The following is a 22,450-nucleotide window of genomic DNA, read 5'->3' as shown; positions in this document are numbered from 1 at the left end:
TCCATTGGATGATAGAACTCTTCCCTTTTGTTTCTCCTATAAGCAGAAGAAGAGGAATGTCGCGACGAAGGTAGAAAATAAAATGTTATACACTTGCGGAAAATTGGGAAAGAAACAAATGAAGGAAAGCCAAGAAAGGGTACATGTTAATCAAACTGAAGCAAAAATGCAGAAAGTAGCCGTCCGTAACTCTGGGAACGAAGTGATAGAGTGCAACCAAGAATAATCGAGAATTCACACATGAAAAAATGAATTAAATTTATAATTAATTTAATGCATTGGATTTAAGCTTATTAGGTAAGGACGTGTCAACTATAGAGTGGCGCAGAAGGAAAAAAGCCATAAACAAAGTGTTAAAAAGATTTAATGCGTTGAAAAAGAAGAGCTATAATTTTCTAACGAAAAAACTGCAAAACGCTACAATACCTTTTCAACTTAAGATAAAAACTTGATCGGAACATAAATATTAAATAAACGAGAGGTCATTGACAAAGCATAACTTGTTAATAATGTGAAATTAACCAATTGCCTGAGGCTGCAACCTTTTTTTTTATTTTCCTAAAACTTAGTCCTCAACAAGCAACCATATCTTCATTTTTCAAAATAAATTTTTAATTTGTTCCTGGCCACCATAAACTCCCATGAAATTCCCACTTGAATTAGTTCCAATTGGATTACAAATATTACCGTCTCATTTAAAAGCCATGAAAAGCTTTGCCCATAGAGTTTCGAAAGATAAAATCTTCGTTGAAATTTTAAAACGAAGTACGCCTGAAGTAAACATACCTAACATTTTTGTACGAAATTCTTACTTGTTTACAAGGGATTTTACATTATTCTAGACTAATTTTGCAACACTTATATGGTATCTACAGCATCTCCCCTAAAAATTCAAAGCTTCGTGTCATTATTTTAATATGTGAGTATATTTTAGCCAAATCTGGCCGAAAATAGATCTCGGTATTTTCAAGGTTAAAAATATTTATGTGCTGGGGAGTCGGAGGGGGAAGTAATAAAAACTATGACAATTTTCGTTGTAATAGTACAGCGAGGGTAATTGACAAGATAATAAAATTTCATTTTGATGTTATCGCAAGCCAATTTACCCTAATTCTTCTTCCGAATACACAAATTAGTATTTAATGAGGCTTTTAACCGTTTAACTAATTTTTAACCTACATTCTCAGCACAGAGTTTCGTGCACCAGCGCAGAGAATGTTAGGTGACTGACTGACTTCGTACCATTTAGAAAACTATCAAAGATTATATATTTTTGAAAATAATCGCTATTCATATAAAAATATTGCTTCATGCACATATAAATAAAATCTCTATCCTTCACGTCTAATCTAAATTTCAGCGATAATTATAATGAACGATACAGTTCTTTGTGACTGAAATAGTACGATTGTCTAGATCAAAATAATTTTGACACAACTTTAACATGTAAGTATGCCAAGTCATCATTTTATACTCTACTCCCTTAGAATTGGTTGACAAATTCCACGTGGAGTTACCCATTATATATTTCAATAACAGTCGTTTAAGGCCACAATTAAAGGCAAGGCAAAAGGGGAAAGAACTAGACTAAAGCTTTTTCACTGAAGAATTTATTTTGAGATAATTCGAATTGAAAAAAAGAATACTATAAAGTGATGATGGTCTTCGAGGCCGGGTCCCAATCGATTTATAAATGAAAAACAAAATGATGACTACGAAATGCTGACAGGGTTGATTCCGCAGGTACCACTGGTAAGGGACAATATTAATTTCGAATCCTCTCAAGCCATGCCTATTTTTCGTTCTGCATGCTCAAAGATATTTTCTGAACTCTTCCTTGAGGCGCCGACACACACTAAACTAACTCATTACCTTGGCGATCCAAACTCACAATAAATTCTTTGAATCAACAAAGAATATGAGGAGATGATAGAGGTAAAACTAATAAGTATAAATAATGATCAAGAACATTCAGAGGAGCAGCGAGAGAATAAGGATTCTTTATTCAACCATTCAGCGCTCACGCGACTGAACCATATGTGAAGCTCCCATAAGAGCTAGTTTTGCTAGTTTTATTCTTCAGTCAATCGGTATCTTCTTTCCCTTACTTTGCCTTATACAGCAGGAAGATCCCTCGCAAACTATCTTGTCCCCTTTTGTAAATCACTTTACAGCAACTCCAAAGAAAGGAGAGCAATAATTGGCGGGCCGATTGATCTAAGAACGACCTGACGGCACGGAACGACCTCCGACGATATTCCGCCTCGTGCATCTCTCGACCTTCCTCACATCACCGCGGTGCATTCGGAGCACGAACCGATGCCAAATCCTTTTTCGGAGGGTATCCAGGAGTAGCTTCTTAAGGTGACGCGAGCTTTATTTGATCGCGAGTTATGCGATGTTTTTGTCAGAGATTTCCTTAGTGTGTGACTAATCCCTTGCGTACTTTTGTATGAAGTAAACTGTTATTCGTAAAAGAAAAATCTTAAAATTCATCAAATTGTCGATTTTGACCTAGGTCGGCCTCTGGAAAACTTGAGCTTTTTTGAAACGAAGAAAACGAGCAGGAACGTAGGGATGTTAAATGAGGCCCTGGCTCCGAATAGGTGAATTCTAGATCTCAACGATCGGAAACTCTACTACTTTACTATTGCAATTTTCCCATTGTTGTAACTCGAAAGAAAAGGAGACGAGACGATGGAGTTTTTCAGTGTTCCAGGCTCTCAGATGAATACATTTTCTCGATTATTCTCATCCAGTAGCCAACAACGCTTGTTATTCATGGAGCGAACAAATGGAGACAGAAAAAGAATGTTTTCCTCGTATCCATTTCACTTTCTCCTCCGTCAAAGCAACTCTCACTCCCACTCTTGCCAAGTCGATCGCGGGAAAATAAAAGTCAGGGATCCCTTTGTCTCTCGTCTTATTCTCCCTTGAAAAAATAATAACTCACCTTTCTGCAGATACTGGTCTCTGTTCACGAGCTTGATGACGTCACCCTTCTTAAAGTTGAGGAGAGATGGCTCTCGGGTAGCGTAGTCCGCCAGCGCCCTCACGTACTCATGGCTTCCCTGAAAACCAGAAGACGATTGCGATCAGTCACTCGAAGATTCAAACCACCGAGGCATGGTGTAGGCATCATTTCTGACAGGATTGAAAATGACTCTTGTCGCCGGGATCTCTATCGTGGAGTTTGAGGAAGATTTCATTCAGATATCAACCTTGCACCTGTGAATTGGCTTTTACATATCCACTATAAATGATATTTACTGCCAATCCGCACCTGAGACACATGAAAAATTTTACAGAAGCAGGACATCGCGAGGAGAATAACAAAGGGCCACTAAGAGTTTGCCCGGAAGACAGGCACGTTCACGCCTTTGTCGCATCAAGTGAGAATGATGAATGCAAACTGTGGATATTTCCAACGAATAAGCATTTGCGAAGTCATTTCTTTCAATGCGAGGATAGAAAACCTGTGCAAAATCGGCACATTTTCTCTTTAGGAGAATTCAAAAGTCAAACATTTCTGGACTACCTCACGTGAGCTCTAACTTCAATCGATAATAATTCCTTATTATTATCAAACGGCAGTAGACGTATGACAAGAACGACGCTAAGCAATATTATCTACCCAGCACGTTTACCATAGGTACACTTATGTTGTATTTACCTCGTATATCTTAGTATGTGGATGCGTAGAAAATTCAAAAGTTAAGTGTTAAACATTAATTTCAATGGTTGTACATTTAAAAATCGGTTTCCGTAACTTCTAAAAAACACGTAAAAATTACTCGTAAGTTAGGTTAACAATTCGAGTTAATTGAGATTAAAATGTGTGCAATGCGCAAATGCGATATTTATGCGAATTATTTGTATTTGATGAGTATTTGAATTTATTGAAATTAACACAATAACTGTAATTTGACTTTGAAATACGTAAATGACACGTAATTACGAATATGACATCAACAACCCGCATTATGAATCACTAGAAATTTAAATAATACTCGAGATTACAAATAATAAATAAAAGGCTCGAATATTTCTGGAGCAGTTGACACTTAAAAACAAAAGTTATTCCTCCAATTTTCTTCTAAAAGGAACATGAAATAAGTTACACTGCAGTAAAAATTCTTCATGAGACGAATAATCAGAAAAAATTTGTTAGGACCTCAAATGTTTAAAGTAAAATTATCATTAGCAAAATCTTTTAAATTCCAATGGAAAGATGCTAAAATTAGATCATTCACCACAAAAAAATGGGACTAAAAGATAATATCGATTTTGGCTAAGAAAAACGAAGCAACACGAAATTTTCTTCTTTATTTACGATGACGTCTCCGCATGATAAATTTCCGCTAGTGTCATTGGGAAAATCTTATTTCGGGGCCGAGTCCACACCGCGCACTTTGAATTATTGCAGGGGTGGCCGAAAATGAGGTTAAAGAAAAGACAATTTCTGTCCCAAAAATGGGAATTATCTTTATCATTTTTGGATAATGCTCCAAGGTCCGTTAAATTTCAGCATTCTATATCAATGCATTTTATCGTGCGCCGATAAATTATTAAAATTACAAAGCATCCGCCTGATTCGCGAGAGTTAACGTTCTTGGAAGGGGGTTTTTGAATTCTCAGATCATACTTAAAAATTCAATTGGAAAATTGGATGAAAGATCTTTCAGAAATGTAAAAAAAATTGATTATTAATTTTATACAATCTTATTATTCCATTTAAATTTTTAAAAGCAACCTCCAATCACCAATGTAATTGTAAAGCACATCTTGAAATTCTAAAACTCAATGTCATACAAAGGGTAACTTTCATCAAACACATACGTGATTACCAATAATTTTCCGAAAAATAACCCTGAACCACTCGGGATTCTATTCCTACACAAAAAACCGTGAACAGGTTAATGCTAAGAACTTTTGTCCTAAAACAAAACCTCATTTTGGCCGCTAACCATCGAAATCCCACTTGAGAAACGAGTGTAAGTTTAACAAGAAAACATCCTAACCTTCGTAACATGGTTGATGCTTACACATTCGCTCCTAATTGAGTGTTTTGTTTCTTTGCGTAACATCAGGCAAATTAGTAAAAATCACACAATTGACTGAATCGTGAGCTCAATCTTCATGTTGCTGAAAAAATAATGAAGAATTTCTGAGAAAAGATTTATGCAAACATTTCTGGAATTTTGGATGGAGTTATATAATTCTGAATTCATATTCAAGACAAAACTATTTTTGCCTAAAGCGCTTTCGCAAAAAAATTAATTTTTAGTCAGTATCATTAGCCTCGTTTTTCTAGATTATTAGCCGTAGGATATTTACTTCCGAATTCGAAGAGCTCTGTAGTAAAACAACCCCATAAGTTTTGAAGACTTTCAATATTTTTCAAATTATCACCGAGGTGAATCTTATCCAGTTTCTACCTTTATTCACGATTAATTGGATTCATTTAGAGGTTTATGGATATGATGGGTTAATGAGCGTAAAACCTGGAACATTTTTATGTGAAATTGGTCGGTGTGTGGTAAAATGGGTAATATGTTAGTAGTTTTCCCATCCAGATTCCAGAAGTCGGAACACTTCAAAGTGTTTTTCTTCAAACAATTCAAAGCTTTTTCAGAACACTTCCAAATGGATTCAATATGAAATTAGGCGGAGTTTAAGTTCTTATATTAAACTCAAGGCACAAATTCGTAATGGATTCTGACAGATAGGAAAATTTTAGGTTTATTGCGAGTTTGTGTGGAAGCATATTGCAACAGCCAACCATTACGTACACTTTAAACACACCCTCGCGTCGCACTGTTTACCTCAAACATACGGCAATACATCCGGAAACAACCTTAAGGAACTACACTGCAGGAGCTCAACGTCTCTTACCATCCACAGCAGCTCTTCCTGCCACTTGCTTTTAAGCGAACTAATAAACTGAACATTTTCCCAAATATAGGTCCAAGGTGGCCTTCTCCCGTTGGCGTACAGTGGGAAAGTGCCCTGGGGTGTTATAAAAACGACAGTATGATAGCTGCTCTACCACTGGATTATCCCAATTAGCAGGAGGTTCTCTCCCAAGGTTTGGGACTTAGTAAATCAAGAGGGCGTACACAATTACTGAGGGACAACATCTATAAGAGTGCCAGAGACGCGCAGTCATAAATCGCCTCGTGATGATAGCATCTTCAGTCGCCTACGCTTGGTTGGACAAGAGGAAGGAAGAGGGGAGACGGTTAATCATAAACTAGCACTCTTCTCACCAACTTGACGCAGGAGTGTGTCACATCGCCATCCCAGCAGACAAACGTTGGGGTAGGAGACTCAAGGGCATTGAAATACGCACGCGATCTTCAAGAGTCACGGTAACGCCCACCCGATGGAGCAAAGAATGAATACAGATACGAGGAGGTTCTGCGCAGACGATGGGGGATTTCCGAAATTTTAGTTCAACCTTTGCCAGCATCACTCTGAACGACGGCTCAGAAACCCAGGAGATTATGTCAGATGGACAAATTAAGCTTAAGGCCTCTGTTTTGGATTATGAGGTTGGAATGTGCGACGAGATGGGCAATTTATGAAGTAAAATAACTTATTTTTGCAATCAGTTCCTCGTGCCAAGACCCATAATTTTTGTATGCCATTCAACCCCTTTATATTTAAAGGCGTTTAATGGCATACAAAAATAACACCTTGAGTTTGGATTTGGACGCATTAAAACTGTCTCTCGTCCAAAATTACATTAAACACCATTTTACACAACATTGCTACCTGTGATATGTAACTGTACAGGTAGAAATGGCTATGAACATTATGAGAAATGGGAAACTTCGAATGCGAGTCGACACAATTTAGCAAAGGTGGTCACAAAATAAGGCGAAAAAAATGGTGCTAAACAATCAGGAGGAATGATAAGTATGAAGGAGATACCCCAGTACCTTCAGAATCTGCCGGCACACGTCTAAAGGGTCGATGTTAATCCTGGCGGCTGAGTAGAGACTTAAGGTCAAACCAAGACGCCGCCCTAACACAAGGGCGTGGTGCCAACGCTTCAATGGAACGGAAAACTTCACCACAGGCCCCCGTCTACATTTTTCGATGTCCGTAGAAACAATCTCCTCCCAAACATCCGCGCAAGAGAGAGACATTATCACAGCCGAAGACACAAAATAAACACCTTTTGTGAACAACAAAGATGCTTTCGCGCTTGTGCATCCCAAAGCAATATCCCATTTAGTGTATTCACTCGAAGAAGCTCTTGCAGTCAGGCGTTCAAGTCTCCGTCCAAGTCGCCCTCGACTGACATATTTTGGGGTTATCCTTTAAGAAACACTGCCGCCACGAACGAATTGCGGTCGATGATACGACTTATCACCGAAATTGAGGCGAAGGCCATCGACAAATTTAGTTCAACCAGGTGTCTTCCCTCTACTACTTCTTGCAAGTTCTAATTTGAGAGTCCGAGAAGTACTACACTTTCACAGACCTAGCTCGCTGAAACGCGTGAAAAATGCGTCCGCAAGTTTCCACAAAGTAAAGAAAACTACTTCCCACCAGAATGGTTGAGGATAACTCACTGAGTGCTTTCATGAGGCGACGACCACGAGGAGGGAAAGGGGATGCTCGATGAAGCGTCACGAGGAAAATCACAACTTTTGCTGAACTCATTCCATCACGTCTTTTGTGCTCCTGATTGAGCCGATGCGGTGGTAGATAAAATTGAAAAACACCTTTTCGGGCGATTCCAAAAAAAAACACTGCGAAAGTCAATGAACACAGGAATTTCCTAAAATAAACAAACATATGGGGTCATCCCATGTTTAAGTCATTACCGGTGCGTTGCTTTTCTTCCCGTATGAATATAATGTGGCGCAGTCTGCGGGTTTGGAGAGCACTCGCGCCTTCGTCGAATCAGACAGCAGGAGATCGTGGTGGCATCCGTGGGGAAGCAACACTAGAACACTCGTCAAAAGATGACACCGCACAGACTCGGCATGCTCTTCTTTTTGAAACTCTGCATTGTGTGAAAGCTACCGTACTCAGAAAAGTAAAAACTACAATGCTCGCTTTCAAACGTGATTTCAGATCTTAAACACATGTAAACCTTTTCAAGGAGAAAAAAACCGCAGCATTTATCTATCTCCGAAAAGACTACAAAAAAAATGAATTCGTTAACTTAAATTGGAACCAACTCGGGGGATAAATAAATAACCCACAAATACTATGAAATATGAACATATATCGCGGCAAAGTTCAACGCTGTCTTGCGATAAATTTGGAAAAAGAAAAAAAATCTCTTTGTTCCTCACTGTGAAAACACTAAATTTCATATTTCACGAAAGCTTTTTGAGGGAAATCTGATCATGAAATTGTCAAAGGCACACAAAGAAACACTTGCACCGGTCTTCAGTTAAGACTTCAAAGATTCGAAGTTCGACACGAACTGCTTCGTATCCCTCTGTTATCTGCACTAAAGACGAAAGGAACCGCCGAAATGGAAGCGTGAAAATGATCTTAGCCTACTTGGGCAAATTACGAGATTTCCAGGGCATTATGGAGGAAAGAGGCGAAAAATCTGGGAGGTGATGAGAAAAATTGACTCGCGACGAGGAATGATAAATAGAAGACTACTTTACCAGGAGTTTTTATCTGGAGGATATGATCGCCATAAGGAATGTTTTTGTCTCAAGGCTGAACTGTTTCAAATGGATTCGAAAATCAAGGGAAAAAGTGGCAATCCCCTAACAAAACGTCCGGGAACACGAGAATCCGTCGCGGTCACATTAAATGGGCCAAGCAGAAAAGTTAAGGTTATTGCATTAACGCTGTTTTTGTGGATACTTTGTCAACCAGATCGGAATTTTTTGGTAATTACGACCCTGGAATTTTGAAGTTACTTTTACAAGAAAATTATCTTGGACAGTGTATCTTTAGCACTTTTGACGCTCAGTAAGAGAGGAGAAAAATGAGTCAATGGATAATGGACTTAACCACTCACACTATTATTTTGCGAAACATAAGTGCCAATTATTATACGTTCGAAGGGCGTTAAAAACTAATGAAAACTTATTGACACATGTCTGACCACATTAATTGAGAATGAGAAAATGTGCGCAGTTGGAAACTTTGCTTACCAACTAACCAATAAAAAATATTTGCAGATATAATTCTGAGAAAGGGTGAAATTGATTGCTTGATCATCGAAAGTTGGATTTAATTAAGGTTTTAAAAAAGTATTCTTTGGTCCGAAAAAAGAAAAAAAATCCACGATTCCTTCATTGAAGAGACGGCTCTGATGAACCGAAGTTTTTTCCCGGTGACCAATTTTGGTTTCAATAAATGGAAGACTTAACAAGCGAATATCAAAATGAAAGCATGGCAGAAAGTGAAAAACTGTAAATAAAGGGACGGGGCCGACTGAGCCAATTGCATCCTAAATTAAAAGCTGGAAACCATAATTCTCTCCTGCCATCGAGCGAAAGCGATTTTTCAATCTATCCGCGAATCCGGAAGTTTTTTTCCCTTCTAAATTCGAGGTCATGGAGATGCTGTTGGAAAGAGGTAGCAAAAAAATATCGAGAGTTTCGGATATAATTCAGTGCTCATCGTGCCCTACATATCGTGTGGTTTTCGAGACAAAAAGGAAAATCGTTTCGTTCTTCGCAATACGAAACCATCGGGGTTACTCGGGAGTATCAATCAAGGGGTTGAGGCGGTTGGGGAGCGTTCGTAAACTTGGGAAAGATGGAGTTTTAAGGGGGGGGGGGGAGTAGGACGGGAGAAGGCATAAAAGAAACACGGAATCGTCTTCCGCTGCCTCTTCATTCGGTAACGCGGAAGAAATTACATTCAAGGAGCGTTCCTCATGGCGAACATACGTACTGGATTTGGCCGAAGAACATGAACACTGCTAAGAGTCTTTGTAGTCATCTGTCTTCTTCCCTTATATCCTCATCTTTTGAGGTACTGCGCATAGTCACATGCAATCATCAGTTCATATTTTTCCCCAAATGCATACTTCTTCAAACAAGTCGTCATACCATCGGACACCAGCTCCTTCTCAAGCTCCGTTTATCTCTAAAGTGCCATATTTCTCTTCAAGAATTTAAACAAATCCCTCATATCGCTTTAATAGCAATTGTTGTCAATTAATCTCGGAAACATATTCGTCACTTATAGCCGAAGGCAATTTCTTCTTTAGACTTCTCATTTCCTGCATCAAACATGGTACCTCATTTATGTAATATTTTCGTTCCTTAGTCCTTCCCAAGCAGAGTTATCTCTGCTACTCAATTTCGTCTCCTCGTACTTTTTCTTGTAAAATACACAATTTATTTAATTTCATTTTCTTTTCTTCTTTTTTCAACTGATATGGCATCCTGGGTAGAGAACCTGTTAATTATTTTTTCTTTTTGTTTTACTCACGCACTCTCCTATTCTTTATGAAATGGCATACTATACATTCATATCTAACCATAAGTTATCACAATCATCCACCAAAACAATGTATACACACTTCAGCAAAAGAAAGATTTGCACATATTTTAACACTAAATTTATTCTGACATCACAATTTTTCTTAGACCACTACATTGAAAGGAGTACTCAAAGTGGTGGTCTTTGGCCTTCTGACTTTTATTAGTACAGTGGGCTAATGTTTAAGAAACGTAGGTCAAAGTATCCAGTAGGATTTCTAAACATATTTTAAATTTCTACTTTAAGGATCATTAGTGTACACAGTATTCTGTGATGCACGATATTTTTTAGGTTCCCCTATGGTTAAAAGTCTGCTTGGGTTTAATGCGGAGAATATTCAGAGAACTCAACTGCAACTCTTCACCCTACCCAGTGTCCTTGTGAATTATCTACCAGATATGACTGTACATTTTGGTGGGAGTGTGTTCATACACCACTGTAATAGAAAAAGTCATCATTTCCATAATGTGAATGCCTAGCAGGTAAAATGTATGTGCCTAGCATGCCTAGGCAGGGTAGTCCATTTACGGTACCTTCCAATACCATAACTGAGAAAGAAACAATTGTCACTGTACAAAACGAGCCAGATTAGAGCAAAATATATCTTTTAGTTGACTTTGCATGACATCCAAATAGGGAGTCATTCCCACAATATTTACAAATAAAGTGAAGCCTTTAACCTAAAGTGCAGCAGGAAGTTTCTAGGTAAACATGTAATTTTGGAAACATTTCCCTCTGGTAAATTACCTCTAATATTTTTATTGTCAGGTATATTTTAAAGCCAATGTCTACTTTCTGTCACTCAAATGAAAAGCTTGATGTATTTAGCTCGCCACAAATGCTCAAAAATTACAACAAAAGTCAACAACTTACACCACATTGAAAAAATATAGTGATATTTTAATTACCAAACTATATTTATCAAAACAGGTTTTAACCTCAGGCATTTTAGTAAAATTGTAATGATTATATAAAACACATAATAAGCAGTGACTGGTTAAAAAAAGTGAGATAAAAGCACAAGGTTATGGAGGAATTTAATTTTAAGTTAACCACTAATTACAAATAGTTTAGGATGAAATAAGAATGAATTGCATCACAAATAGGCTTTGAGTGTGTTTGAAATTCTTCAAGATAATCACTAATGGTAGCCCAAGTGTTACCTAGTACAATGATGGATGGTTCAATATTTTGGTATGCTTAATATCGCATCCCTACTTTGAGTCATTTACATGCGTATTTTATGAGCCAATTTAGTCACAAATAAAATTATCTCAAAAAAATTTTCAAAGATTCCAAACCTTGATAACTATTTTAAAGACATCACAATATCATATCCTGGTTATGACGGCCTGCAATATTTGCTAATATTTTAGTGATTTAATTAACATAAATTCCTGAATTATGCAAAGTTAAATGAATGAAAAATATCAATAAAAATCATTTCACATTACCTTTTCTGTCTCCACAATAAACTTCTCAATCATGCTTCGTATTTGGTTTGCTCTATGGGTGTAGAAAACCATACGGCCACCGGATTGCAGAATGACTTGAATGGAGCTTCCCTTTGGTACTGATGTTTCCACAACATCATCAAAGCTAAAAAAAGGTCATTATTTAAATTATTATGATGGGCAACTAACCCAGAATAACTTTACTACTACTTATTTGACATCCACATGATTTTTATGCAAGTGGTTAGAAGAGGTTCTATTGCATTTCATTGAAACAAAGTGGATGAACATTACAATAAATAAGCACATCAGCCTATAATCTATAAATGCTGAATAAAACCACTAACAAAATTGGCATTAATTGTGAAGTGGAGGTCTGTAGGGTTTACTTTAGAAAAATGTCAATAAAATTACAAATAGGCACAACACTTCTACTCTGTGGTTAAGTATGTAATGGTCAAGTATGTCACATAGGAAATGTTTACAGCAACATACCATGAACTTAAGCAGAGGGAATATTCATCTTTAACTCATTCAACTTATTGGGAGACTTTTAATACAAATAAAATCCATTTAGACTACTGAACAAATATCATGGAAAAAACTATCGAGGATGATATGTAAAACTATCTCTTTTAGTGAAGTGCAAAAAATAAAACTAAAGTCTGAACATTCAATGAATGAATATGGCACCTTCATAAAGGCTCATGGAATTCTATTACTGCTTACTTTTCCCCAACTAAGCTATCTCCATCCTACTATATCAATTCTTCCTTTTTAAATGAAAATTTCTCCATTTTATTGCATGAAAATAGGATATTTCTTGGTTTTATTGGTGTTATTTTTGCTTTATTTTTCTGCGATTATTTCTCTTATGCTCCTCATTACATATTTTATTTTTCCACAGTAATCTGAGTGTTAGTTTATCCATGTATAAAAACTTATACTCAATTTTCTTTTCATTTTTTACTCCTCCATTTTTTCCTGTATGAGTTTAATTAGTTTCTTTGTGCTAATTTGCCTATTTTCTTTTGAATGCATTGCTCAAAACTGTTTCATTCATAGATATTTGCATTTAAATTTTTTATTAATATTGACGTCACCGCCAAATGTTTGATTTGTCTATAATACCATTGATTTCTTTCTCAAAAACTGTTGACTATACTGTCAGAAACTTCCTTAATTTCCTTTTGAATAAGCTATGAATATTCAACAGCAAACGATTGACCTTTAACTGAGCACTGTAGAACCTTAACAGTAAACTGTTGAAATTCAACACAAGCTTTAATAGTTATAACCAAATTTCAGCAGTTAATCACTGAAATCCAAGAGGCGTTTCTCAACGGGATATATTATCTAATTGTATATTCCCATTTTAAAAACAATAACTGCCATCAGAATGGCACTGTAAGGGTTGAATTTTGCTGTTCCCAAATTACTCCATTTCTCCATTCATGTGTATAGAGAAAATCAAACCAATTGAAAAAGTTAGGTATCACTTTATCGAAGAGTGAGGTAAATAGAACCATAAATAAACCATACAGCTCAAATAAGAGTAATTTATTATACAAATACTTACGTGATGGTATCTAAGACCTGCAAGTAGTCATTGGGTAGGCTCTTCTCCCTTCTTATTAGCCTAATACCTGAATGAGATATAGCCAAATGCTGAACATTTGGATTCTGGTGGCCACCCTGAGAAAAAAAATAACCCAAGTTACTTTTTAATTCAAACCCACAGATAAAAGCATTCCACATTACAATGTTCACTAAATGAAAAAAGTGAAGAAAGAATTAAAAAAGCCAAAAATACTCACAGATACCGGAAATATCCTCGCAAAATATGTTGGCCATTCTTTAGCCAAATCAATAATATTTTTCTTAATCGTAACTTTGTGATGAGTAGAATGCAAGTTGTTCATGGTAATGCCATAGCTATCAAGCATCTACACAGAGAAATAGGTAATTTATAACATGATTGAAAAAATGTCATTTGTTGCTCAGTAATTTCAATTCTACCCTTTTTTTAAACTTACCTTCCTCATTTTGTTGTGCTCTTCTCGACTAATTCTTATGCAGCTTGGACTAAAAATATCTTTGACTATTTGGCAGAACACTAAATGTAGTGCAAGTGGATTGTTCAGATTCTCACTAGGAGAAAATACCTGTAAAAGATATCATATGCATTACTAGATATAGGATTCTTTTAAAATAGACAACCAATGTTGTCATATGAGTCATCTTTCAAGTACAAAAATGTATACAGTTTAGTTTGCCTAATGGTTTGGGATATAGGGTGGGGGTAAATGTGGAATACAATACAGAGGAACCTCATTCCATGATCTTTGAAACAGTGACACAACTTTTTCCATCTAAATTAATGTGAAATTTCAAAAATGTGTTCCATGCCAATGAAAATAAATTTTGTACAAAATTTATTCAAAGAAAATTACATATATCCATTATTTAGGATCCTGAATCATGTTCCTGTTTTCTTCAATCGCAGAATGAAGCAATCAGGAAGGTAAAGTTGATTTGTCAAAACAAAAAAGAATCTAAATAAATACTTTATTAATTATGTACCAAATTCCTTTTTGCTATAAAACTATCTAGTGATATTCGGTTTTGCCAACGCTTCAAAATTTTATAAAAATGCAAATCAGAATTAACATTCCATAAATTTTAGGCATACATAAAAGTTTGTAGAAATATCATAACACCGCACAACAGATATATTAAATTTCTTTCTTTTTATTGAAAAACTAACTATATAGAACACCCACTATTGCAGTTTTAATCTTTTTTATATTAAAAAAAACAAATATTTTAGTTTTCCCAGAATAGGAATATGTACTATCAATTAATGTCATTAATTTGAATTCAGAATAAATGCACTATCAATAAGTTGCTAGGATCTATCATTTAAAGTTTCCAAGCTGCAATTTCATAAATTTGAAATCTCCGCATGCTGTGGTCAGAAAGTTCCCTTACAATCAAATTTTATTGATGCATTCAGGTTTCAATGATTGAAGGACCCCTCTACTCACCTCTTTCCTTATGTGCAGCTTCCAGTTGACCCTATTATAAGTAAAAGATGCTGCAGTACTGGGAGGAAACAATTTTGTTTTCATGTTCTCCAAGGTTTTATCATAGTCTCTTTCGATGAGGAGGGGAGCTGGTGAGTCCACTGGTTTCAGGAATTCTGGTGATTCTTCAACTGAAATAACCCCACACAAAAGGTAAGGCTCACAGAAAAATTTAAAAGTTTTGACACTCCCACCTGCACTACAAATACCACATGCTAACCAGTGAGAATTGCTCAGACCAAGATTAGTAATATTCTGTATAAAGTGGATATGGCTTTGACTATGACAGTATTTTAATTTTTCATATATAGGTGTTGTAATTTTTTGCTATAGACAAGGTTTCGCCCAAGTGCTACAACTTGTTTTATGAAAAACTACAGGTAATTTTGAAAATTATACTTTCCATCCAAATTCTTCAAAGGAAATAAGTTAAATAAAGGTCTTGTATAATAAATAAATCATGCTAACTAATAGGGCACACATTTTGTTAAATTCATGATGGAAAAAGAATAAAAATCATTGCAATAGGATGAAAACACTACTATTACCCAGGGTGAACAACCATTCATAAAATGTAAACAATGGCTTAAACTAAAGGATTGACACTTATTTTTTATTTCAAAATTCTCTGATTTCTCTCGAAATTATGAGCCAAAAATTATGTTTCCCATACCTGACCAAAATCTAAAACTAAAAGCACCATGAATTAACAGACTTTGAGGATTATCCCCTTAAATAATATATACAATTAAATGAAGAACGCAATGTATTATTCCCCTGGTCTTTGTTTTGGTACTACTAGTTTCAACACTTAGGCGTCATTATCAGAAAGATGCCTAAGCATTGAAACTAGTAGTGCCCAAATAAAGAACAGTGGAAAAACACATTTTGTTCTTCATTTCATGAACATGAACTTCCACTAAGTTGAGCTAGGAACCATTGAATATATATAATAATATTATGGAAATCTGGCCCATCAAAACACTCTGCATCCATTTTTTTCTGCCTCCTTTGGATTTCTACCAAAACTTTACCCTCCAACCCCAGGACAATGCCTAGTACTTCTACATTAATTTTCCTTTTTGTACATTTTACTTTTACCATCATTCCCCATACCTATATCTTAAAAGACACATTTATGCCCAATCATGATGTGGTCTGAAAAGCTTCCGACCTAATAAAGATACAAGACATTTTTTTCTGAAATTTTCTGAGGTCAGAAACTTTTCAGACCACCCTCGTATAGGCAAAATCAGTGGTTTCCATGCTATACAAAATTATGCTCTTCCTTACTCAAAATCAGTATCATCAGCTTCCTCTTTCTTGTGAAAGTTTCTTTGCCTAACACAATTCTTCTTCTTATATTCCTCCTTGGCCCAAAACATTACACGATAGTTTACACATATAAACAATACAATTTTATTGCACACTGTCTAAAACTCAAAGGGTTGTATTAGCCAGCAAAAAAAAAATTTGGTAGCAAACATTCTATTAGTACTTCCTCCAGGGAAAATATGTTTCTTTCCTTGGTATAAAATGGTGAACTATAATTATTCTGTGGAAAACCAAACCCTGACCACCATTACTCTGATTAAGAGTGATTAACTTAACCATCCTTGGGTTGTCATACATGATAACCCAAGGGTGGTGAGAAACCAGCAGTCAAGAATTGAACTTTATCACTTATTATGTTATAATTAGTGAGAAGTAATTGAAAAACTGACAAAAAATTACCAACTCAGCTTTCCTTTACATAATGACACAAAAAAATGTTTTCATTGATTTTTCTAACTTTTCCAGGTAGTCGAATTCCCAAACTTTTCCAGGCTGGTGGCATCCCTGAGTTAGTATTTTTAAATGCACTCACTTTCAATTCGCTCCATTTTTTCTGTATGATGAGTAGAGACTGATGACCGACGATCTCTGTCGTGATCTCTGTCACGCTCCCTATCCATCCTTGCCATGCCATACATATCACCGCGGTTTTGCTTAATTGGCTGGATTGGAGGAGGTGGAGACCGGGGATGGGGTATCACTGGGGTGTTGCTGCAAAAAAAATGGACATGTAATATGCCACTGACAAATGTGCACAACAGGGTGCATAAAACTGGAAATGTAAGACTGTCTTCACATGGCATTAAGACAATGAGAATTTATGAAAATAACAGAACAAATGCTAGAATTTCATTTTAGAGGGCTGCTTTGTACGGTTCTATCCATTTTCTATAAATACAATAATGCTTATTGAATGAATGCTACCCAAGTTCATGTTATCTAACTTCACAACAAAATTATAAAAACAGGTCATGACAGGTGGATTTGAGGGGGAATAAATGAATTACCCACTCCTACAAGAATTCTAAATGCTGGAAAAAATTACCTTTCAACTTAGCTGCGCTGAGTTATTGATTTTATAATGTAAAACATGCTTAATTTATTGCTATTTTATCTTTAAAATTCATTGATTCACTATTTAAAAAAATCAAAAACCAAGTAATCAAACCAAAGGTCGGTTTGGTAGGTTATGGTGTAGTTTACCGAATACTAAGCCCAACTAAGCCAAGAAAGGGGTCATATCCTTCCACTGTACTGGCTGTGGTTTCTCAGGAAGACCTGGTACCAAAAAAATCACAAAGCTTGAGTGTAGTGGTCCAATGCTCTACCCCTGGACTACCGATTCCTCAATTCACTTTTATTAGATCATAAATATATAATGTAGTAACTATGCTATGTTGGTGGATATAATAGCTTTCTCCCATTTAGAATGGCTACTAGGATAAAGCACTTGATAGGCTACCAATAAGCTCCTTTATAAAAACTAATTACATTCTTATTGCAATCCAGTGAAACTATAAATAAAATGCCATGAACACTCTCCTTCCACAACTTGTGGATTTGCTTTTATATACATATTAATACGAAACATTATTGCAAATAAAATCAAAGAACCTTACACTGGAAGGGTTCTGATATTGGCCATAGTATATACTGATAAAATTTAGAAACCCTATGCAACCCAAAATTTCAAGAATTAGAGGAACATGAATGAATACTGGTGAGTGCTCATGGTTTTTAAGTTTATCCCTTCCTAGGAATACAGTTCCTTTGATAAAATAACAATTGATTAATATGGGAGCCGGTTAATACTTTTGGGGTTTATTGGTGCTATTTCTATGCACATTAATTAACAAAAATTGGAATTTAAACTAAATTATTAAAAAAATATTAAGTAGTAAAAACTAAAACTAATTTATGATGAAACAACAGATGGCAGTCATTTTTCACTAATGTGGCCATCATTAGATATTTTGAAAACTCTAAAGTGCAGGAAGATTTTTTTATGAGACAGCCAAATGACCACAAAACACTTAGAATTGTAGTTAATGTAAGTTGGTACTCCATGGAGAAATACTGGCAAACACAGTAGTAAGTATCTTAATTTGCAGCATGTCCCAATGGTTGAATTTTGTTGATTGACAAACCACATGCATCAGCATTTAAGAAATCACAAACCAGTGCAAACAATTCATTTATCTATATCATTTAGCTGTCAGCAAAGGCTGAGTCAAAACAGCTGGATCAATAAAGGAAGTGATTACATTTTTGATGCCTCATCCTGCAGATTTCAAAGATGAAAATACTACCCTACCTTATTGCTAATAATATATTCTAGCTTACATTATACTCTCATAAACATAAAACCCTAGCCATGAACTTGAAGATTGATCATATAGATAGGGCTAAAGTTGAACAATAACTAAGGGCTATAGAATATGAAAAGTACCAAATTTAGGCTTGGATGTAAAATACAAATATGATAGGGGTATCTTAGATCTATTTTCACTAAAATAAGCATTAAAAATGAGTCAAAGATTTTAATCCTGATCACTTATAAGCATGATAAATATTTTGTCCAGTATTTGATTCAAGTAGGTATTTGAAGAGTGTCAGCCAAACACTTTAAACCCATGCTGAATAATATGTACCTTGGTGAGTAATAACTATTTGTTCTTGAGTTGGGCATCACTGGGGTGACATCTACATAATGGGGTGCCACTGGGGGTGGAGGAGGAGCTGGCTTCCTCTGCCCTCCCATTCTATCATCATACTTTGGAGTAGTTTTCTCCATTCTTTCCACCTGTGTTGGATAGTAAAATGATAATTTTAAGCAAAAACCTTCATTTTCCACAGAAGTTCATGAAATTGGGAAAATTAAAAAGGCTAATGATAATAGAGCATGAAAAATGTTAAGCACAGAAGAATGGAAGACAAAAAATGTACACAAAATAAAAATTAATGATGGACTGATACCACTTTTCCATCTTACTCTGTAAATACTTTTTTTAAAATATGTATAGGATTTCTGGGTGAGATGAAAAAGTTAAATTTAAAGAGTCCTCTTTCGGTAATGAAATGTATATACACACATTATCTGTTCTCATATTTTCCTATTGCCTTTTCAAATAGAGCTCTGGGAAGCAGACAAGAGAAATACATTTTGTAAAATAATGCAGTTTACCTACTTTTATGGATTTTCCTTCCGGGATGCTAAGAGTGGTTACACCAAAAAATTGCAATTACTTGCAATGGTATCAAATCATTCATCAGCAGACAAAAAGAAATAAATTTCGTACGTTTGAAGCATAGAATATTCTAAGAACCACTACTCAAGGAAAATAAAATGATAAGAAAAGACTTAAAAGATAATCAAAATAACTGAAGTAGATACTTGGATTCCTTTGCCACATTATAAATTAGACATATATCTTAATGAAATAAATAAATGCCAAATTTTGCTGGTGATAATGGAGGCCGCAAACATTAATTATATTATTAGGGTCAGATTTTCAATGTCTGATAGTGGCACTGACCAAAAAAAATTATTAAAAAGAGCTGGAGCTCTGAGAACTATTTTTATTCAAATAATATGAATTTTCATGAATCCCCATTTTATTTCTTTATATCATTCAAATGTGAAATAATTGAGCTATTAGTGTCAGACATGAATCATTATGTGGTTAAAATAAATCACAGCAATCAACCCAAATATTGGTTTGATAGGTAAGTCTAGAGCTCACTGAGCAGTAAGCTCAATGAATTGAATTTTCATATTTTTACCGCATCATATCTTGGATGATTATTTATAAAATTCCATCCAGAGGCAGATATTTGAGTGTTTTTAAGCCCTTTAGAACCTGATCCTCATTTTAAACTCCACTATCACCACCAACTCATCCTCTTCAACAGGATGAATACTAGATGGGATGAAAATGATTTATAAAAAAGTACATATTTAGGAATGAAACACAACAGGAGATAACTTTGAGACTATTCCTTCATTTCACCTACCAGTGACACAAAGAATAATTTTTATCAGACCTGAGTGATGTGACATGCTACCATTACTAAATACCGTCCTTATTTCTGTTATAAACTGAAAAGGGAAAGTAATGTGCTGGCCATATCAGAATTTTTATTTATTATGCTGGTCAAAAAATTATGTAATATTGAGCATGATATCAAGGTTCCATTGAGTAGAGCAAACCTTCAGGGTAGTTATCAGGGTATCATTAGTATTGTGGTGTATTCCCTACAATGCACAAATGCTATTCTTATTCTTACCACTTATGCATGTTATGTTAATGCTAATGAGGTAAAGATACATAAAAAGAGGAAAAAATAGGGTAAAAAGATATCTTTAAAATGTTTTCATTCCAAAATGCAGTAAAAAGATATTTTGAAAATGTTATAAGTTCAAAATACACAATCACTTCCAGTATCACTCAACACACCTGACTTCTCACAATACTAGGATGCTGTAAATCAAGTCTCTCATCCTTTGGCATTCCTCTGGTAACAGCTTCAATGGAATCCACTGTGTCCCAACGACCAGCTAAAATGATATAAATATACATACTCCCTGAATGATAAAATCAATTCATCTTTTTTAGTAACAATAGGCTGAATTTGAATGAAATGGCACATATTTAACTTTATAACAAACCATTTACATAGAATATTATTGAATAAATATACATTAAACCAAACCATGAAAAAGAAACACATTTGAGGGCTGATGAATAATTATTTTGTGTTATCCTCAATATACTCAATCATGAAAAATTAGATTTAACTTACCCAGCTGTTGCTCTAACATCAGTCTTCTATTATCTTCTAGCTTTTTCACTGGCCTACTTGGGTTATCATCCTTCATTTTCAAACCTTGCAAGGTTGGCTTTTCTGATTTTGTTGTGGATCTGTTCACAGAGATGCATAATTAGTTATTAAAACCATACATAATGAGTCAATTCTTTAATTAAGCTCTCTGAAATCATTTACTTATTTGATTTGGGTAATTTCATAGGCAGCCATAGATTTTACAAACCAAATTCAAACGTTGAAAGGGATGGCCTGGCTACCAAAATTGATATAATTATATAATTGATTGTTTCAGGTACAATTTTATGGGATCAATTCATTATGGAGATGAAAAAATAGTGACTTTGTGATTCCACAGAAAATTTATTTCTATACGACCTGGGTTTCCACATTAAACGTCATCTTCAGGTAACAACTCTTACAGACATCCATCTATATACCTGTATATTACCCTCAGGTAGGGGTGGGGTCTCCTATGGGGAGTACTCCTCCTAATGGTGGAGGTAAGTGAGTGGATTTTACCTACATTAGCTGTTCCTAGACCTTAATACAAATTCCTTTACATATCTATGAGGTCAAGGGAGGGGTGGGGGAAATATAGGGGTTTTCCAATCATTAGCCCAGGTGTCGAGTAGTTGTAGGTTTAGACGGGGGGAGTGGGATGTGTACAACAGGTCATTGGTAATATTCTCTTAGGATTCTTATGGTGGTTTCAGGAGTAGAGCTTTCGATGGGGGGCCTCCTCCCGCTTTCTACCCTTCCCTCCAACAATCATTGCTCACTTCCCTTCCCCAACCACTCTCCAGAGCCTTCCCACCTCCCCACCCCTACCTGAGTGCACTATACATAGATGGATGTAAGAGTTGTTGCCTGAATATGATACTGAACATCGAAACCCGGCTCATATCGCAATAAATTTTCTGTCGAATCACAAGCTTACTATTTTTTCATTTTCTATATCAAAATTGAATTTAACTAGAACAATTAAGAAAAAAATACAGTGAAGAAAGTATTTTTATACGGAAAATTTTACTTGAGAAATTATGGATTTTTCCATGTGGAAAATAATATAGAAATAATGTTTCCTAACTGCAGGAAATTTCCATACCTTAAACTGTGATTTGATGTGACCATTTCTAATTTTTGTCTCATTTCACTACTGATTCTCAGTTTTCCTATGCTTCCAGGGGTAGGTCTTGAAGTAGAACTATCTCCAGACCTATAAATGAGATTTAAATGGTAGTGTGTTATAGTGACCAATCATTAGAT

At 35.5% G+C, this 22,450-nt stretch overlaps 1 protein-coding gene across 1 annotated transcript in view; it reads right to left on the bottom strand.

The window, feature by feature from the left end:
- Positions 1–22,450, bottom strand: part of Myo10A (Myosin 10A) — a 247,824-nt gene that overhangs the window by 138,057 nt on the left and 87,317 nt on the right. The window contains exons 35-45 of the mRNA XM_071587864.1: positions 22,290–22,400; positions 21,161–21,279; positions 20,815–20,915; positions 19,009–19,160; positions 16,890–17,068; positions 14,984–15,153; positions 13,973–14,101; positions 13,754–13,882; positions 13,516–13,631; positions 11,937–12,081; positions 2,954–3,071 (exon numbers count right to left, since the gene is read on the bottom strand). Of these exons, the coding sequence (XP_071443965.1) occupies positions 2,954–3,071; positions 11,937–12,081; positions 13,516–13,631; positions 13,754–13,882; positions 13,973–14,101; positions 14,984–15,153; positions 16,890–17,068; positions 19,009–19,160; positions 20,815–20,915; positions 21,161–21,279; positions 22,290–22,400 (1,469 nt within the window). The remainder of the gene's footprint in view (positions 1–2,953; positions 3,072–11,936; positions 12,082–13,515; positions 13,632–13,753; positions 13,883–13,972; positions 14,102–14,983; positions 15,154–16,889; positions 17,069–19,008; positions 19,161–20,814; positions 20,916–21,160; positions 21,280–22,289; positions 22,401–22,450) is intronic.

The sequence above is a fragment of the Hetaerina americana genome, unplaced genomic scaffold, assembly GCF_022747635.1.
Source record: "Hetaerina americana unplaced genomic scaffold, ioHetAmer1.1.p SCAF_3, whole genome shotgun sequence".
Classification (NCBI taxonomy): Eukaryota; Metazoa; Arthropoda; class Insecta; order Odonata; family Calopterygidae; genus Hetaerina; species Hetaerina americana.
This window is presented reverse-complemented; position numbering and strand designations above follow the sequence as displayed.